The following is an 18,278-nucleotide window of genomic DNA, read 5'->3' as shown; positions in this document are numbered from 1 at the left end:
TAGCTTGCATTGACACGATAGCTGTACATCTCCAGACTAAAAAAATACCAGTGCAATATCAAGTTGGGTCAGGATTCTTTCTGTGAATTGTCATTATGCAGTCACCACCCTCCACAGCACAGTCTTCCCCACATCTCAGGGGACAGAAACCGATAAAACCCTCCAAAAACTGCATGGAGGAGGGAAAATTATCACGGTATGGGACAAAATCTAGAGAAGCCAGGGCAATTCAGGCAGATTTATAGAGATTTTACCTCAGCTATCCTCGCAGGACTTACCCCTGGAGGGGGGAGAAAAGAGCATGTCCTAGATCTATGCTTCAAAACTGAAAAAGGCATTTCACAAACCCTGCTCCTCGCACTGCAGAGATCACAGAAGATGGCAAAGAATGCGTCTAATTTACAATAAAACTTCATATTTCCTGCTCGCCAGTGAAGTTCTTCCTCTGGTCCCTGCGTGCAGGCGTTGAGGGGCCGGCGCGGGGGGCGGCTCTGGGGAGGTCCTGTGAGGAGAGGCCCGGGCTGCCCCACGGCAAGTGCGGCCCCTTCCAGCCGCTTCCCACAGCCCCAGCACAGCACAGCCCCTCGGGGAAAACCACTTTTAGAAAGGGCAAAATAGTGTCCGGCAGCAGGGAGTGAGGACAAAATAAAAAATGAAATGTGAGAAACAGCCCCGCGGGGCTCTCTTGCAGGAGCGGGTGGGGGTGAGGGGGTGACTCTGAGGCGGGAAACAGGGGATGAGGGGAAGGCCTTTGTCTCTCACTGTCCAAACCTGGTTTCGCTGGCAATAAATTAAATTAGCTTTCCCCAGATCAAGTGTTTTGCCCATGATGGCACTTAGCAATCAATCTCTCTGTGTTTATCTCGATCCTCAAGCTTTTGCATCTTATTCCTGCCCCCCTCCCCCCCAAAACCCTGCTGAGGAAGAGGAATAAGAGAGCGGCTGGGTGGCAGACCAGGTCAAGCCACCACACTACCGCAGATTTCCATCACAAAATATTCTAACTATTCTCATTTCCTTTCACCAAAACACACAATTTGAAAGACTGCAAAATTAAGTCACGATCACATGCAGAAAAACTATTAAAAAAAGGCAGAGAAAATTAAGGCATGAGAGTACTCAGTGCTGGTGAGACCAGCATAAGAGTTTGTTCAAAAACAATCAAACAAGTATATTTGGGGGGTGGAAGAACAATTCTAGTTAGACTTTTCTAGTTAGATTTACAAAACTAAGACTACCACTCTACAAAAAACAAGGTTGACTTTTATGAATCGATTGCTAAAGAAAGGACCTCCACAACAAAGCAAGAAAACTTATAGTACTGATGAGTGAAAAACAACGGGATCAATAGCTATGCTTATTTGAATTATACATATTTATATGAACTTTGCAAAATAACCCCATGCAGCTTGCTGCTTATGCAAATAAAAGCTACTGAACTTACAGTAAATACCTGGAGACAGGAAAACAATAACAGACTGAAAGTTTGTAGGATTATGCCACTGAAAGTCTAAACATGACCTCTTAAAATTATGTCAAAAAGCAAACAAAGGTGCAGTCCCTATCTAAAATGGTTAAGAATAAATATAAATGAATTCTACTAACACTACAATAGATACTAATCAAGCCATGTTAACCATCAAATACTGAGTGCTGTGCATCTAAGTTGAGTATTCTAGGAAGAGGAAAAAAGAGTAGCAGACATCCAAATGAAAGAAGGATCTCCAAAATTCAGAAGGGTCAAATAAGGAGGATTTGTATTCCTGCGAAAATAGGAGATTACAATTAAACCTCTAAGATACACATTAATTTGAACAAAACAGAAAAACTAATTGCTGCAAGGTATCTGAATTCACGCAAACACCAAGGAAGAGAAATAAACTTGAATTAAGAAACCCCCTCTCCAGTAGGAATTTGGGAAAAATTTCTCTGTACAGATTGAAGGAGCAGGAAGGAGAAAAAAAAAAGCTAAGGATAGCATTTGTAAAGACTAGCTTTTGTGAAGTTTCAAAACTGCTTAGAACACTATTTGAAGAATGAGCTAGTCTGCAATAATAGTACTAAGTTAGTGGAGGAAACAATGAGTGTGCAAACTTCTGGGACATTCCTTGTGCTGAAATTTTAACATGGATCTTGTTTCCTGGCAGTTCCTATCAGATTCTACACACACCTTTCTCATGTCGTGTGTATGTAAGAGCGGGATAATGCCACCAGGTACACGCTGAAAATAAGTCATGATTCAAAAGAATTGAGGTACTTTTGAAAATTCAGTAAACAAATGAAAACAGCCCGCACGTGTAATTTTAACAAAACAAGTTCAGAGTGTGAAAAAACATCAACACCTAAATCCAGTTTTAACAAACAAAGATGCTACTGCCTCAAGCAGCTCATCTCTGTTCCCTGGGAGTCATGCCACACTCAGACCTGCGGGCTGAAATGGTTGTGTGAACATCCTTTGCTCCAAACCAAGTGGGATGGGTTAGGTTCAATCTAGGTGGGTTTCCCCCCCCCCCAGCCACGCTCCTTGGGATTGAAACGGATTAGCAAACTGTCACGCAATCAAGCAGGTAGACTGACAGACCTGAGGAGGTGGTGACTCCTGGCATGGTGCGGCCAAGGGAACTGGCAGAGTGAGCTGTTGGAGGGCAGGCACCCTCACAGCAGGTGGGACTGGAGTAGCCAAATTGTGCTCAGATAGGATTGCTCAGATGTTTTGGTGGTGGTGGCTTTGGATTTTTTAAAAGCAAAGTATCTTTTAAACAACTGCATCCAATGAGTATTAATGGGATGATATAGTCTTAAGCGCTGAAAATTATAGACAGATAATTCAGGATTGGATTGAAGCACATGATTACCTCCTAGTGTTTAGTAAGAGGATATTTGGATTTGTTGTGAAGGAAGAGGAAGAGAGTTTCATCAACCGTTCTGACATTTTAGGGGATGAGGGGAGCCTTATAATTTAGAGATCCACAGACATTAATGTATTTAGTAGGCAGTGACAAAAACAAGCAATAAATACAGAGTAACCTAAATAGCAGGGATCATACATTAAAAGTTACAAAATTAAGACTACGCATGAAATTCAGGCAGAACCATTTTGTTTAGTAAGTGGAAAACCGGTGAAATATGTTGACAGTAACAGTCATAAAAACAAATAATAAAAATAAGTAGATTAAAAAAAATTGTGGAGGTAAGAGAAAACTTAAGACACGAAGATTCATAAAATGTGGAGCCAAGGCTGAAATATATTCAGTGCAAATATCAAGGTGACCTCTTCCTAGCTGGAAGCTTTGATACTGTGCAACTTCAATAATTCCTGAAAACTGGTCTATTAAGTAAACATAATTCATTATCTAGTGTAATTTTTTTAAAGTATATAATCTCTTGAAATAATATGTAATTTAAACATAATATATGTTTATGAACTACAAGTGTCTGTTCTATTGGCATAAGTGCTGATGGAGAAACATTTCTATCTATTCCTTTCCAGAAAGTGTTCAGCTTAGTTAAGGTCAGCATAAATGCCATATAATCAACATGGGAAACTCAGAAGAAGGTCAACCACTAGGAAAAGAAATCTTGAAAACACGAAACAAGCTAAGAAAGGATTCAGAAGTAAATTCTTTACTATGAAATGCATGAAATTCCACAACTAGAACATCACTGACTGCCCTGAGACAATTTTGAATATACTGGCATTCTTAAAGAAACACAGTAGTAGAGCAGTTGGAAATATTTCCATGTCACTTGTGCACAATTTTGAAAAACATCAACTGAAAATATACATGGGGAGTTGATAAAACCTTGGGTACGCACATAAATTAAACAGAGATTCTCAGACATTCAACTTTGTCAATTGTATATTGCCTTGGTTGCCAAACATGGTAAATAAAATCACTGCTTCTGATTACCTATATTCAATAAAATGGTGACAATTAAACAGGCCACACAAAAGTGAGACTGGTGTAAGGTTCCACAACCTGAAATCCTCATTAGGACTGACATAGAAGCATTGCCAATATGCCCCCTCATTACCTGCATCACAGCTGAGAGCTTTGACTAGAAGGGAGCTTTAAATCTCACATCTTCCTTTGTGAAGAGCCTACTATATATCAGAAAACTATTGCTTTACTGAAAACTAGTAAATTACAAATTATGAAGTCAACAGCAAAATAAAATAGAAGACTCCTAGAGCACTAACCACTGTGGTCAGCATGTCAGTAGCATCACTGTTTTCAAGATTTTATTTAGTACTGTGGAAAATGCAGCAACTTTTCCTTTCTTTCTCATGTTGGAAACGAGGCTTTATTTTTCTAAAAGGCACAAAAATCATCTTCTCTCAATTAAGCAATGCCTGTTTAGCAACTGAAAACCCCACAAGACTACAATCAGCTAGCAAATATAGCTCAAAATATTGTTGGCCTTACAGCAGTAGTGTTCCTAATGGCACTCGGCTTCAAAAAATAAAAAAGGGTTCTGGACTCATAATGGTCTGCTATATTGCACTTACTAGCTACAACAAAAAGAATGGTTAAAAGCCTATCAGTGGCATAATGTTTAGCACCTATTATGGACACAAATATAACTACCTTACAGTAATTAAAGGCATAAGAAAATGATTAATGTTCTGAAGCCATAAAACTGCATCAGTTGAAGAACTATTATGATTGTTCTGTCTACAGCTCACAGCCTACACTGGGCAATTTACACTGATATGCGTTCTGTGTAAAACTGATACTCATTTTTTCCAACATTGGATAATGAACTGGTACATAAAGCTTAAACTATGCACCACGCACTGGTCACTCCTCAAACACTCAGTTTACTCTTATCCCAAGGATGCAACTGTTGTTTTTAAGATTAGGTTCTAGGTCTTCCTTTTCTGTATTTTTCTCATGAGAACACCCAACTGTTCATACTGCCACATTCTCCATTTTAGAAATACACTTTTGATCGTAATGACTGAGAAATAGGAAAATGGATACAGAAAACATTACCTGGCTGCCAGCTGGAACAATATGCTGACATTTATACTGGCTCCTATTTAGGTCACGGATGTCTGAACCAGGCCCTCCCCATGCAGGATCAACGCAGCATTATTCACATCGAACATTACCTTCCTCAACAAGTAACCTGGAAGGGCTACTCAGTTTGTCTAAGCAAAATATAATTTGTTTTTTTGACAGAACAAGTCTCAATGTGTGATGAAAGTTGATATTTTCAATATGGGATACTTCCAACTCCTTGAAAACGAAAGTTTAATTTTCTTATTCCAGAGAGAAATGAAAACAGAAGGGGACAAAGTCTCCCTCTGGCACAGCATCACATACAGCTTTAAACTGGAAGAAGGCAGGTTTACATTAAACATTAGGAAGAAGTTTTTCACTTTAAGGGTGGTAAGGCACTGGAACAGGTTTCCCAGAGCCCATCCCTGGAGGTGTTCAAGGCCAGGCTGGACATGGCCTTGGGCAACCTGGTCTAGTGGGAGGTGTCCCTGCCCATGGCAGGGGGGTTGGAACTCAATGATCTACAAGGTCCTTTCCAACCAAAACCATTCTATGATTCTCTGAAATAGTATCATACATTATTTCTGTTAAAGGATTCTTTCAAACATCACTGAGAAGGGAAAGAGGGGGAAACTGATATGCTGCATTGTCCAAAACTAAATTTGAAAGTGATATAGTTTGTCATCTAGTAATATGTAGGAAAGCAAGCACTCTGCTCTCTCGTATATTAGTAGTACATTGAAAGGCATAAGAAGACAGACACACACAAATCATTTACTAATCAGACTTTAAAGTAATGTTCTTTTTAAGGGGATAGATACTCTTTCAAGAAAAGAAAGATAAGAAGTCTTCTCTGCTGAAAATGAACACAAGAAAGGTATGATGCATTGGACCAAATTTCTCCTCTGCTGAAGTCAATGAAGTTAGAGTCAAAGCAAATAGGGTCAATTACAAAAAGCTACATCTATTCCTCTAAATGCAATGGAATATTTCACAGCTAGTGCAAACCACTATAAGCTGCTCTGAAGCCAAGGTATATTGATTTACTCCAGCATCAATTTAGCTCTTTTTCCACTTTAGTTACCAGATGAAAACCTAAAATCATAGCAGCGGATAGTATCAAGAACATTATTACGAGTAGGTCAGTTAAAATAAGGTCTCATATTCCAAATATAACCCTAGAAGCCACACATGTGCTGCACCATTCCAAGAAGTACATAAGAAGAAAGCTAACTAAAACATCTACCAAAAGATTGCAAGTTTTTTCCATAGCTGACAGAGTAAATCTAGCACTTCAGGCTGCCGTTTTTTCCTTTCCATGTGGAACCAGCCTAGGTCCTATTCCCTGGGACAACTTCACAGACCAGTTATCAGTGCACAGACCTGCTAACAATAATCATTGCTGTGACAGGTTTCTTGTGCATTAGCCATAATGTGTCCACCCAAACCAAGGAGCCGTTTTGGTTCCCATGGGATCAGACATAAAATCACTGCTCACAATGTAATTTAGGTTGCACTCTCTCCAAGGATCTTATAAGCCACTGCACAGCAACTCTTCCTCCTCAGGACTAATCCAGGTGATCCCCGTCCCAAGGCAGTGATCGACGAGGTGCCGGGTGGCACTCAATAACCTTTATCGCACCCGCCAAACCCTAGCGCCGAGAGTGAACAGTTTGTTTATGGGTGGTGCTGGTGACAGGTACACCAACAAGTCCTCTCATTCAGTCCAACAGGGTGAATTGAAAGATTAGTCTGTCATGCCAACATGAGGCCTCATTTTTCTTCTGTGCTACATAGGTCGCCCCCTTCCCACAGCCTGTACTTGATTGTGATTAATTTGTCAAGGCTGGCTATAGCATGGAAATGAAGGAATGGATTGCCAATTACAGTTAGTCTTCTCACAGAATACGCCTCGAACTGGTGCTATTCTGCGGTAGTGACAGCTCAGAAATAAACTGAATTCAGCTCTATTGAGCAGAAACCTGACTCAAAGTGTATTTTAAAGCAGAAGGTGACTTTTCCCACCCTCCCTTTCTAAGCAGCTCTATCAGTAAATGGTTGACTTGTATCGTGCCTGCCTGGCAGGTACACAAAAAGGCCATCCACATTTATTTTTGTAGTCACCTTGTTAAGACATACTGAACTTGTGACTTAACACTCTTCAACAAGGTGCACATTTGTTTCTGAACATCTCACCCTGAGTAAGCCTGAAGGGGAATTTAATATGTATACCATTACTGCTAAGTAAACAGAACCAGCAATGATTCTGCTCTGCACAGAAGCTCTTAAAAGCATTCAAACTTTCTCCTGAACAGTACAGTCACAGAAAGGTACATTTTGACTCTTGCTGCTTTGCCTCTGCAGCAAGCCTCATGTGTTCTCACAAGCTGTTTAATATCTCATGTATATATATACAACTAGCTTAAGTTGAATAACCAGATTCTGATCAATTAATGAAATAGGAAACAATTCCATAACAACCTGATTTTTATTAATAATTATTAATACGAGGTTTGAGAAATAATGCCTCTGTCCCAGCAACGTATGCACGCAACTTTATGCACTGGTACAACCACCAGCAAATTACTCAAGTTGCATAAATTCAAAGCATGTATACAAATCTAACACTATTACCTTAGAAATTCAGTTTTAAAAAAAGTATCTCTTTTCCCTCAAGAAAATTCAAAACACTGCTGTAGATGCTTCCTTCCATTGTTGTAATTCATTGTATTTTATACTATGGCCTTGGGTATCACATCTTCAGACAGAAGGAAGGTGAATTATTTTCCAGCAGTCAGCGGCACACAATGGCTTTAAACACATTCCGAAGACAAAAAGGCACAACTCTCTTCTAGGCCCAAGGTGGCCTTCCATTGACACAACCACCACCAAGACCTGCGGTGTGCAGAACTGCAGAATACATCCTGGCTTAGAAACAGGATTAGTCATTCATTACACTGAATCATCTGACTTTGCCATTCTTCTTCTGCCTCAGCAGCAGTTGCCCTTTCCAATGATATATGGTAGCATTCCTGTCTAACAAAGATGCAGAAAAAAGGACAATGCAGTGAATGACCCTTGGAGGCAGAGACACCTTTAAATTGTCTTTCAGGTACTTCGATGAGACTCACAATAGCAAGTCTATTCTGTTGATCTTTTCTTTCATTTCAGGAGAAAGAGAGTATTTGTCATAACAGCAATACATTTTTACTTTTCACAGGCCACCTAAGAACCGCAATATTCTCACAAATACTTCTTCCACACTTGAAGCGACCTTCAGACACCAAACATATGAAAGAGACATCTTGGTAATGTAAATTTATGTATGTGGTGACTTTCTGTATTTGTACTGGAGTAGTACTTAGGGTGTCCAACACTGACTAGGCCCATTATAATAGGTATCGGATAAATACACAGTAAGAGACAATGTCTGCTATGGAGAACAAAGGACAAATAAGGGGCAGGTCCATAATATTCGTGGCCAGGCCAGATCAGAGTATCCTTGTGCACTAGAAATAAGGAAAGAATGAGAAAGAGAAGCTGTTTTCCTGAGGCACTTACTATCTAATGCAGGCAGAAAAGTTCAATAAGATACAGTTAATACCTTTGTGTTACAACTAATTGATATACATCACACTACAAATATTATTCCCAGTCAACTTTACTGTCTCAGGGCTTTTAAAAACTATTTAGGTACACACAAGTACAGACTAGTATGCGTATTCCATTCTCAAGGAATAGGTTTTAAGCTGTGAGTGGGATTCAATTTTAACTGAATATACTTAAAACTTCTCAATTGTAAACGTCAGTTAAAACAACTTTTCAATATGAAAGTGATTGTAGATGACGATCTAGGACTGAAAATCTTACCCTAGACACTTTTTAGATCTTTTTCTAGCTGCTGAAGTATGGAGAATTCGTGAGAATGTGTTGTATAATTAAGATTACGTACTAGTTATGCCACAGTGCACGGGTAAATGAAGTCACCACTAATACAACACACATCAGCTCTAGTGCAAGTTTTCAAACCCAGCAGTAGTTTTACAGCTGTCAAGATGATACGTATTCTTCTTAAACTAGATTAATTTTATATTAACTTCCTCCTTTCAGGGAAGCTCAGTTGCATCATGAAATTTGACTGAAACTATTAAACTAGCTGTCTGTCTTTTTACAATGTGTTTAAAACTCAGAGGTAACATACTTCATAGACAACATTTTCTGTAGAAATGGGGAAGGCATGAAAAAGATGTTCTTATAATTACCAAGTTGTCACGCTACATTTAATCGTGAATATGGTTAAAAGACACCCACAAGAACACAATGTTCTCCTTCTGCAAATAAAACCTGCTTTGCTGTAGCACCTGTTGAGATCTCACCAAGGAATCTGAGATTCCCTGATAATAGATCTCACCTGTCAATGAAGAAAACACATAAGCAGCTTGGAATCACAGAAAAAAAAACAGGTTGGAAGGGCCCTGGCACCCCTGGAGGTCCACTGGTCCAACCTTCTGCTCAAAGCAGGAACAATTTCAAACTCGGATGAGGTTACACAGGGCCTCGGAGAGCCCCAAGAGACACATCTTTGTCTTTGCTTCTGAATGCTGACTTCTCAAGATGAAATGTAAGTGTAGAGAAGTAGTCATGAATAGCAATATACACACTTAACCCGTTGATTGAATTATCTGAATAGGTATCCAAACGATCAGACTAGTTGCTAGCAGCCTCTTAACTCTTTGAGACAGTAATTTTAAAGTTATCTTGGGCCACTTAATTCCCTTATATATAATTTGAAGCAAAATAAAGTGAAACTTTACCAAAGTTTTGAACTTGGGTATCCTTCTGCTGCTGGCCTCTTCTGCAATGCTGTGGTATGTTCCACACTCATTAAAGCCAATACAACAGGTGGAATTCACTAACAGACTGAGCTCCAAGTTTAGTTTTAGAGACGTGCTCTTTTCTGGGGGAAGGGGCAAGATTACAAAGTAAATTTTGGATAGCGATAATTGGGCCTTTTACCAAGAAGTATTTTATACTTCACACATTGTATTCACTTAATGTCTCTAGGACAAGGTCCGTATATCTTTTATTTTCATACTTAAATTCATTTTTTAACAAATTAGCTTCAAAGATCTTTAGCTCTTCCTGTTTGTAAAGCCACAGAACAAACACAGATTTATCTTGTTGACATGAGCTAGGAAAATTTAGAAAAGCGAATTAAGTGATATTGTTGGTGTATAACAATACAGAGTTTTAACTTTCATCATGGTAATTGATACATTCTTAATTCTTTGAATGGAAAGCCACAAATACCAACAAACCCATCATATCTGACCAGCTGAAGCCCTGTTTTTGATATCAGCAACATGTTTTCCCAAATACCAGAGATCTTTTCCAACTCTTTTATGCTTTGCAGAGTAGTTTGCCTTGGAAAAAAAATACGCAAAAAGCAAAAGGAAAAAGAAGAAAAGCACCCAAAGTGCAATATGCTTTTGATGCCTTTGGAGAGGTTGCTGGCTTTTCTTCAACATTCTGCAGATATCTGTATGGCTTATTGCGAAAGCAACTAGACAGAAGCCATGCTAGGAGCTTCAAGATGTAAGCCATTATGAAATAAGAGCAAGAAAGCACACAAACAATTGTTTCTTGCAGAGTAGAACCAAGACAGTGAGGGTTCAAGAGTGTGGGCAGGAGTTGCCAGATTGAAGGGGGCAATTAATATATGCAAAAATAAACTCAGGCAGTGAGCCTAACAAAGGAGCCGGGCTTTCCAGACTTTACAAAGCTTTAAGTTCTTCATACTTCTGCCGATTTTAAGAACAAAGTAACTATACAGACTATCTGTTCCTAGGAAGAAAAGGGAAAAGACAAAAAGTGAGGCCATGAAACCACTGAGTGTTCAGTGTTCAACAGTCTAAGCTTTTGAAGGGAAATGAAGGACAGTCACTAAATCCTATTTTAATGAAGGACAGGATTTGCCGTCTACTATCCAGGGGAAATGCTCTAGTTGGACCAGACATAGATACAATTCTAGATAGTCTAACTACAATTTCCATGAAACGCCAGTTTCCACTAAAAAAAGTGAGCTTATTAAGTCTCTTGTCTGGAATCAAGTTTGAGCTTCTCCTTACTAAGTATGTCATATGAATGTTAATTTTAGACTGTTGAGAGCTCATTGATTTACACTTTCTAGTAATAATTTTTTTAGTACTTAAAATATGGGAAGAGACCAATTAGTATCATGGACACTGCACTGTCTGAAATAAGAACACTTAAATAATGCATGCAACAAATTTTTATACAAGTAGTAATTAGATTTCTAGGATTACTTGGATATTATAATAGTCATTTCGTAGCTGTTACTATTATTAATTTTAATAATAATCTCAGTTAACTGATCAGTCCCAAAAGAAGCAACAAAAAATGAATTATCATACATTGTAATTTTTGCTGAAATATTAAATTACACAAATTATGGAGTAAATAAAATGAAATTAACTTCCCAATGAGCCACAAAAAATGACTGTTAAAACTACACAGTAGTGTCAAAAAAGTTGGTGTAGTCTGAGTTGAGGGATGAGGAGCTGCTGATCAGGTTAAAAAATTGGCTTAGCCATAAGAGACAATCTCCTTAATGGGAACTTTCCTTATATGACCTACCGGATCTTTTTCTTTTTTTCTCCCCCCCCATCACAGGGAATTTATATGATAATATCAATCTTCCTAGGTCACCGCAGACATCACGATATTCAAATACTCATGACTATGTACAGCTTCAGGCCATTGTGATGGTTACAGGGACTCAAAGCACCAGACTGGAGCTAAAGACAAGACTGCCTCATGGTTACTTATTACAGATTAGTGTATAGTAGCTCTGAAAAATTTGCAGCTAACTCCTTCCTTGGAAAGATAACAGTGCAACCCTTATTAGAATTGCTCATTAAGGAAATACATTTCTTCGGAATGAAACACCAACAGAAAATGAGAAGAAACAGATGGGAAAGATGGAAATAGATTGCCTCAACCTTTAGCCCTGTGTCGGAAATTTATTCTGCCTTTGAAAACATTTGGTTTAGTCCTCTGACTCAGATTTTCAGAGGGCTTTTATAATCCTTCAGTAGCGCACCTGTCGGTTAATCCCTTGTTATAATCTGTCGTGGATCACCTCACGGGGAGAAGACCTGATGGATATGTTCCCAGCCCTCTGTGGATTGGCAGGATGAATTGTTCTTTGGATACTGCGGAGGACGCACTGGAGGTCAGGACAGCTGTGACACGAGCTGGCACTAGACCAGGGGACCTCTCTCCCCAGATAAAGACAAAGCAGAGCAGAGGATCTGCAATACCTGCCTGCATCCTGCCTCAACGACATATTAGATGCTTTTATTTCCTACACACACTGCATACTTTACCTTTTTTTCCTTCCCTTGCTTTCTAAAGCTTGCTTTTCAGACTCTCCTTTAGCAACACATAATAAATTTAACCTTGCAATGTTTTGCCATGACCAGGCCAAAAGCTACAAGTAAGCATAAGTGGCCTGATTCTAAGAGAAACAAGTCTTACTCCAATGTAATAAAGGCATTAAAAATGCAGTGAACCTGTGCACTTCCACTGCCTAAATCACCGCAGACGCTCTGCACTTTCATGGCTTTTGGTCTTTTTCTTTCCCTTTGTCTCCCTGTGTTTTTAGAAGAAATGTAAATATACATTCATAATAAAACCTAAGAGGTGCCATTATATTTTGTTCCTCAGAAAGGATAGATGATATCATTTTACTGAAAGTCAAGCTGAGTTAAAATATACAGCTATACTGATGTAGAGACAAAAAGAAATACCAACTGGAGATTTCCCTTATAGTTTTATCATCTTTTTTTTTTTTTTCCTTCTTTAGGTTTAAAATAACATTTAAATACTTGCTTATGTTGCCAGAGAGCAGCGTATGTTGCCAACATAAGTATCTAGGAACAGAAGCCAAACCCCGTATTACGGTACAATAACAGTAAGAAGAACAAATAGGTGTGCATAGACCGTAACATCTACAACTCCTTCCAGATGTAGTCCACCTCATAATTATCTCTCAGCAGACTATTGTGACAAACATTAACATTCCTGTCTCCTCATATCCATCTGCAGAGCCTTGTTTTAATTTTGCACAGCTTGTAAGGTTTGTAGCGCCGTATCAGACATCCCTGTTCACTTTGCAGGCTGCAAACACCAGAATTTGTGGATAGCTTCTTAAAGACGTGATAATGAGGTGCTCTTCTATAAAGTCTATTGAAGAAAGTAACTTTTTTCCCCCCCCCTTCTGGCAGTACCTCAGACATAACAAGATGGTAATTATGGGGAAAGTGCATGTGTAAATGGTGATTCACTGTGTATAAGGTGAACGTTTGACACACTACAGCCTAAAATAACACTTTCTACCCTCTGGACTACGGATTTGTCTGTAGATTTACTTTTATCCCTTTTTAAGTTTGGGTTTTTTTTTTAAACAGATAGTAAAATTGCTTTGAAAAAGGGAAAAGAGACAAAATTTAAGAAATTCCCTAAAAATCTAGCTGGCCTACAGAAAAGCTGCTGTAAGGCTAAGATTGCACTCTTGCTCATGTTTGAGTATTACTGAACAGCTACTGAGGATCTGTCACTTGATACTCCCGTACTTCCCCACCGACACGGGAGTGCCACAAGTCCTCTGTACTCCTCCTGAAGCAGTTTTGTTTACGAAACTTCATGCTCTTGTTATAAAGGAAAGCATTTATTGCAACAGAAGAGTAACCCAGGGATCCATAGGGATAGGAGTCTTCACAACCTTTGCTTTCTTAATCTGATTATCTGTTTATAACCGCATTAGAGGTGACAGGGATCTCTTAGGAAAAGATAACACACCTCTTTTTTTTCCCCCTCTCCAAACTGCCCAGGGGTAGACCATTACTTGTTTTGCACTCCTTAAACATTCAGCATTGCTTGCTTTCTACTGCATTTTTTTTAAAGATTTAACCCCTCATTTTAAATTATCAGACTTCTAAAACAAAGATCCCGCACGAGTGAATTTGTTGCCAGCGCTCTGTAAATAGGAGCACATTAAAATCAAAGTTTTGACTCCTGGCACAATGGCAAACAGCCTTCTCGGGGCTCTAACTCGTTCAAGCTGGAACATCCACAGTGCTATGGGTGGAGATGGAGAGTCAGGGAAGTGTTTGGGGAGGAAAGGCAGAGCTTTCCTGTATCCAACACCCTCTCATGAAAAGCAATCGGCCCTTAGCCAAAACCTCAGAGAGGCTTGCTTGCTTGTTTCTTCCCAGTTTTCTTTTTTTATGGGAGAAAAGGAGTGCTCCACAAACAGGAAAGGACTGCTCTCCAGAGAAGTGTGACTACTCTCTCCTAATAATAATAGAGCAGGGAAGCAATCTAAGCATTTACAAGAATTTGGAGCAGAACACAATCCATACTCTTAAATCAGATACACACAGTTGATCTCTTGCAAAATTTGTCCACTTCCATTTGGAGATGAAACCCAGTTCTCAGCCAAGGGTTTCTGAAGGGACAGCATTTGTCCGTACAGATCGGGGGTGAGAAATCAAGGCTGTATGTTCCTTCAATAACATTTTATTAGGCTAGCCCAGTGTTAACCGCCCAATGCATAAAGCAATACTAATCAGCTAGGCCACCAGGAATGAAGTTGATCCACTTGCTTGTCTCGACACTGACTTTATCTAAAGGAATGTGCATGTATAGAGGGGAAAATCCCAACAAACCACAAAGATGAAAGCATAGCTTCATGGGTTTTGGGTGTACTTCACACCTCAAACACACCACCTAACATAATTTTAGCCCTGCAACTACTACCAAACATTTCTTGAAAATATTGACACTGAAGCCTGATGCGGGGTTGCCTGTTTAATTACTACCCTCAGGCAGTACCTCAGTCTGGAAGAAAGGTTCTTCCTCCTCTCCCCCAAACTAACTTTTTTCCCATTAAGGATTAGAAAGTATTTATTAAAACATAAACAGTAAAATCAATTGGAGATTATATTCCCAAAACAAACAAACAAACCAGCCTCAGAAAACCAGAGTATTTTAGCAGAAATGTGCCTTAATTCATTTCCAAAGGGGAAAATGGGAAACAACTACTGAAACATTATATAGCGAGGCAGATGCTGTTTCAGTAACGCCACAGATTTCCAGTTGGAATCAATGCTAATTTCAAGAAAAGCATCCGTTACCTCAGGAAAACTCAAGATTCCTACCAGAGATCCTTTCCAACTTTCTTTACTGACTTCAGAGAACCATGTTCCTTACACCTCCTGAGACGTTTTCTATTAACTAGGCCAATTCTAAAATTAAACTATTACTAGTTGTGCATTCCACTTACTAGCAATTTCCATATATTTACTCCTTGTCTTGCCTGGTTTTGTAAGCTAATAACAAAGATGTATCCATGTTAAAGATCAAGATTTAAGGCAAAGAGTCAAGAACTAAAATGCAGAGCTCCCCGAAAGTTCAAGAGGAGGCCCTGAGGACCAAGGCAGAGCTATATCTGAAACCCAGTTCATATGCAGCGACTTCTAGTGTTTGTGGCAACGGCATCTGCATGTTCTTCTGCAGTAATGAAAGCGCAGCTCAAGTAGAAAAGGATACAGCACCCAAAGTAATTTAGATTCAACCTTCTGAAGCCTAATTCAGATTTACAATCATCAAACAATCAATTTTAAATAAGAGGTCCTTGAAAAAGAAAAAACAAATCTAAGTATTCCTGTCACTTTTTTCCCCTGCATCTGCAGTGTCTGATTAGTCAAAACTCAAATTAACTTAAAAGTTGCTGGTTGTTACTTTCCCACAGCAGCATCTATGTCAAATTATGACCGTATGCGATGGCTGCATTTTTTTTATTTATTGCTGCTTAACTTGTTTCTCTAAAACCCTTGAATTATACAAGTAATCCAATCTCCCACCATTTGTATGCATTTATTGAACTTAAAGGAAAGTAAAATCAGCCAATGCTATTTTTAAATGAACTATGTTTTTAAAATTGTGTGACCTCTCATAAATTTCTCCATATTTTTTCCTAAATATTGAACAGCTTGTCTTTTTCTTCCTTCAAATATCATGCCCACTTCTACCACAATGTCAACCAAAAAGCATCTGACTATTAGTGAGGAATTGCCTTGAGACGACAACAAAGCACGTGACGAACTTTTACAATAACCCTTTCCCTCCAGTTCTTCAGGCGGTATTAATTTGCATGTAAATTAATAAACTAAAATTGAGGAAGCACAACTCAAGGGAGCTAAGACAATTTCGTGTTATTCGAGCAAGTTTGCTTGAGGAAAACATACTTTTTCCTTGGGCATTGCGGAGTCTTGCTTGCTTGCCTTCTGGATGGGAAATTTCACCAAATCCCTATTTTTCCCTGTTGAAGTCACAGCAGTGCGTTTTAAGAGTTACCGGAGCTGCAGAAGGGTAATCACAGTTGTGGGGCTGAGCTGACAGGCTAAGGGTTGTGCTAAGGCCTGCACAACAGTATTCCACTTATCAGCACACCAGTATCCAGTCACAGTCAAAGGCTTTGGGTCTCTCATTTAACACAGTATGAAAAGACTCAGCAAGCTGAAACGACTCACGAGACATCCGATATGAAATATCACCGTTTAAAATAGTAATAATAGGAAAAACTGAGTTAGCAATAAATGACATCCGAGGTCTTACTTACCATAAATTCCTGTTGAAATACAGGGAAATGCCTGTAAAACAAAAAAAAAAGAAAAAAATAATCAGTGGGATTTCTGTTTGCTGAACTTTTTATCAAAACCAAGGGTATTTTTAAATGCCTGTTTTTCAACACCCGGAGATTACGCGTTGTAGCCTTCACTGTTATGGCATTCAATTCACAGGCATTTTCATGTCATTATATGAAACATATTCCATATGTTTTCCTTGCTGCCATGTTAATAAAGCCACATTTTTTTTTCTCATCTTGAGCTATGAGCAACGTTTGAACCCAGAATCATTATTAAAACTGCCTTTTGAGCTAAAAATTAATGTCATGAGGTAAAAAAAGTAATGCCATAAGCTAGTGCGGTAGAGAAAGAGAGTCATATTCTCTGGGTCATGTGAGACAATGTTTCTTCAGTAGTAAAATAAGCTTGGCCAAGTTAAACCCTGCCCTCCCCTGCCTCTTTGCCATGCCCTCACTCACTATAACCTCCTTTTTTGTTTCAGAGCCTTTCATTTTTAACCTCAGTTCTTTCAGACATGTGGTTTGCGGTGTGACCCAACACAGCTGTATTGGTACAAGCCAAAGGCTTGCAAACTGGTGCAGGGAGAGGAACTAGGAAGTGCTGCATGAAAAGAAAGGGAACGTTTTTGGGTCAGCTTGGGCACCAGAGAAAATGTGTTGTGCAACAAACGATGGTTATATACGCTGTGCCAGCAAGAACGACAATTTACATTTCTCCTGCCTGTACGTGTTGTCTAGAGATCTGCATTTCTGTGAGCCAGAGTCAGTTTTCCACCAGGAGAAACCAAAGCTGTACTAGAGACATGGTTTGACGAGAGAGACAATTTTCTTTGTGTGCAGTTGATACGCGATATCACCTTTGCCTCCCACCTCCGGACTGACAGTGAACACAGCTCGAAGGTACAAGAGCACCTGGGACCAGAGTCTCAAATATCCACCCTCAGGCTGCCTCCAGCTCCCCTGGCGATGAGTCATCATACAAAAGAAAGGAATTCTTCTTTACTTAATCACACAGGAAAACATTATTCAAAGCTAATGCTTGCTTTATATTTAACCAGGGAATTAATTAAGGAACGGTGATTAAGAAAGGAGAGGTCTAATGGAAAGAATACATCCTCCCCTCCCCTCTGAAAATACTTAAGTAAAATAAACCGGGGGAGAATTATGGTCTTATTCCTTCTCACAACCACTACAACTTACATCCTGAAAAATACTTAGCTTTGTAGTTTGTACCCAATAAATCAATGGACCAGCTCTTTAAGGAAATGAGGAATGGAGTAGAAAAAAAACCCAACACAATTACAGAGCTCAGACTGAGGCGGCAACAGATGCTCCAGCAATAAGAGAAGCTTAAAGGATGATTTTGTCCAGTTTAGCAACAGGTTTTAAAATTCACCACTATTGAAGTTTCACATATTAAGAGGTAATTGCTCCAAACCAGTGTTTTGTTTTCCACTTTTTTGCCCCACAAGTCAAGTAACAGCATGCGCTTTAGATACTCATATTGGCCAAAGGGGGGCGGGGGGGGCAAGGGGGCG

The 18,278-nt window shown here is 39.3% G+C and overlaps 1 protein-coding gene across 1 annotated transcript in view; it reads right to left on the bottom strand.

Annotated features, from left to right (window-relative positions):
- The window catches only part of MACROD2 (MACRO domain containing 2), an 886,475-nt gene that overhangs the window by 273,940 nt on the left and 594,257 nt on the right, over window positions 1–18,278 (bottom strand). Inside the window, exon 6 of the mRNA XM_009895432.1 lies at window positions 16,714–16,744. Coding sequence (XP_009893734.1) covers window positions 16,714–16,744 — 31 coding nt within the window. The remainder of the gene's footprint in view (window positions 1–16,713; window positions 16,745–18,278) is intronic.

Source organism: Charadrius vociferus, unplaced genomic scaffold (genome assembly GCF_000708025.1).
Source record: "Charadrius vociferus isolate BGI_N301 unplaced genomic scaffold, ASM70802v2 scaffold112, whole genome shotgun sequence".
Taxonomy (NCBI): domain Eukaryota; kingdom Metazoa; phylum Chordata; class Aves; order Charadriiformes; family Charadriidae; genus Charadrius; species Charadrius vociferus.
Note: the sequence above shows the minus strand (reverse complement) of the source record. Positions and strands in the feature narration are given on the sequence as shown.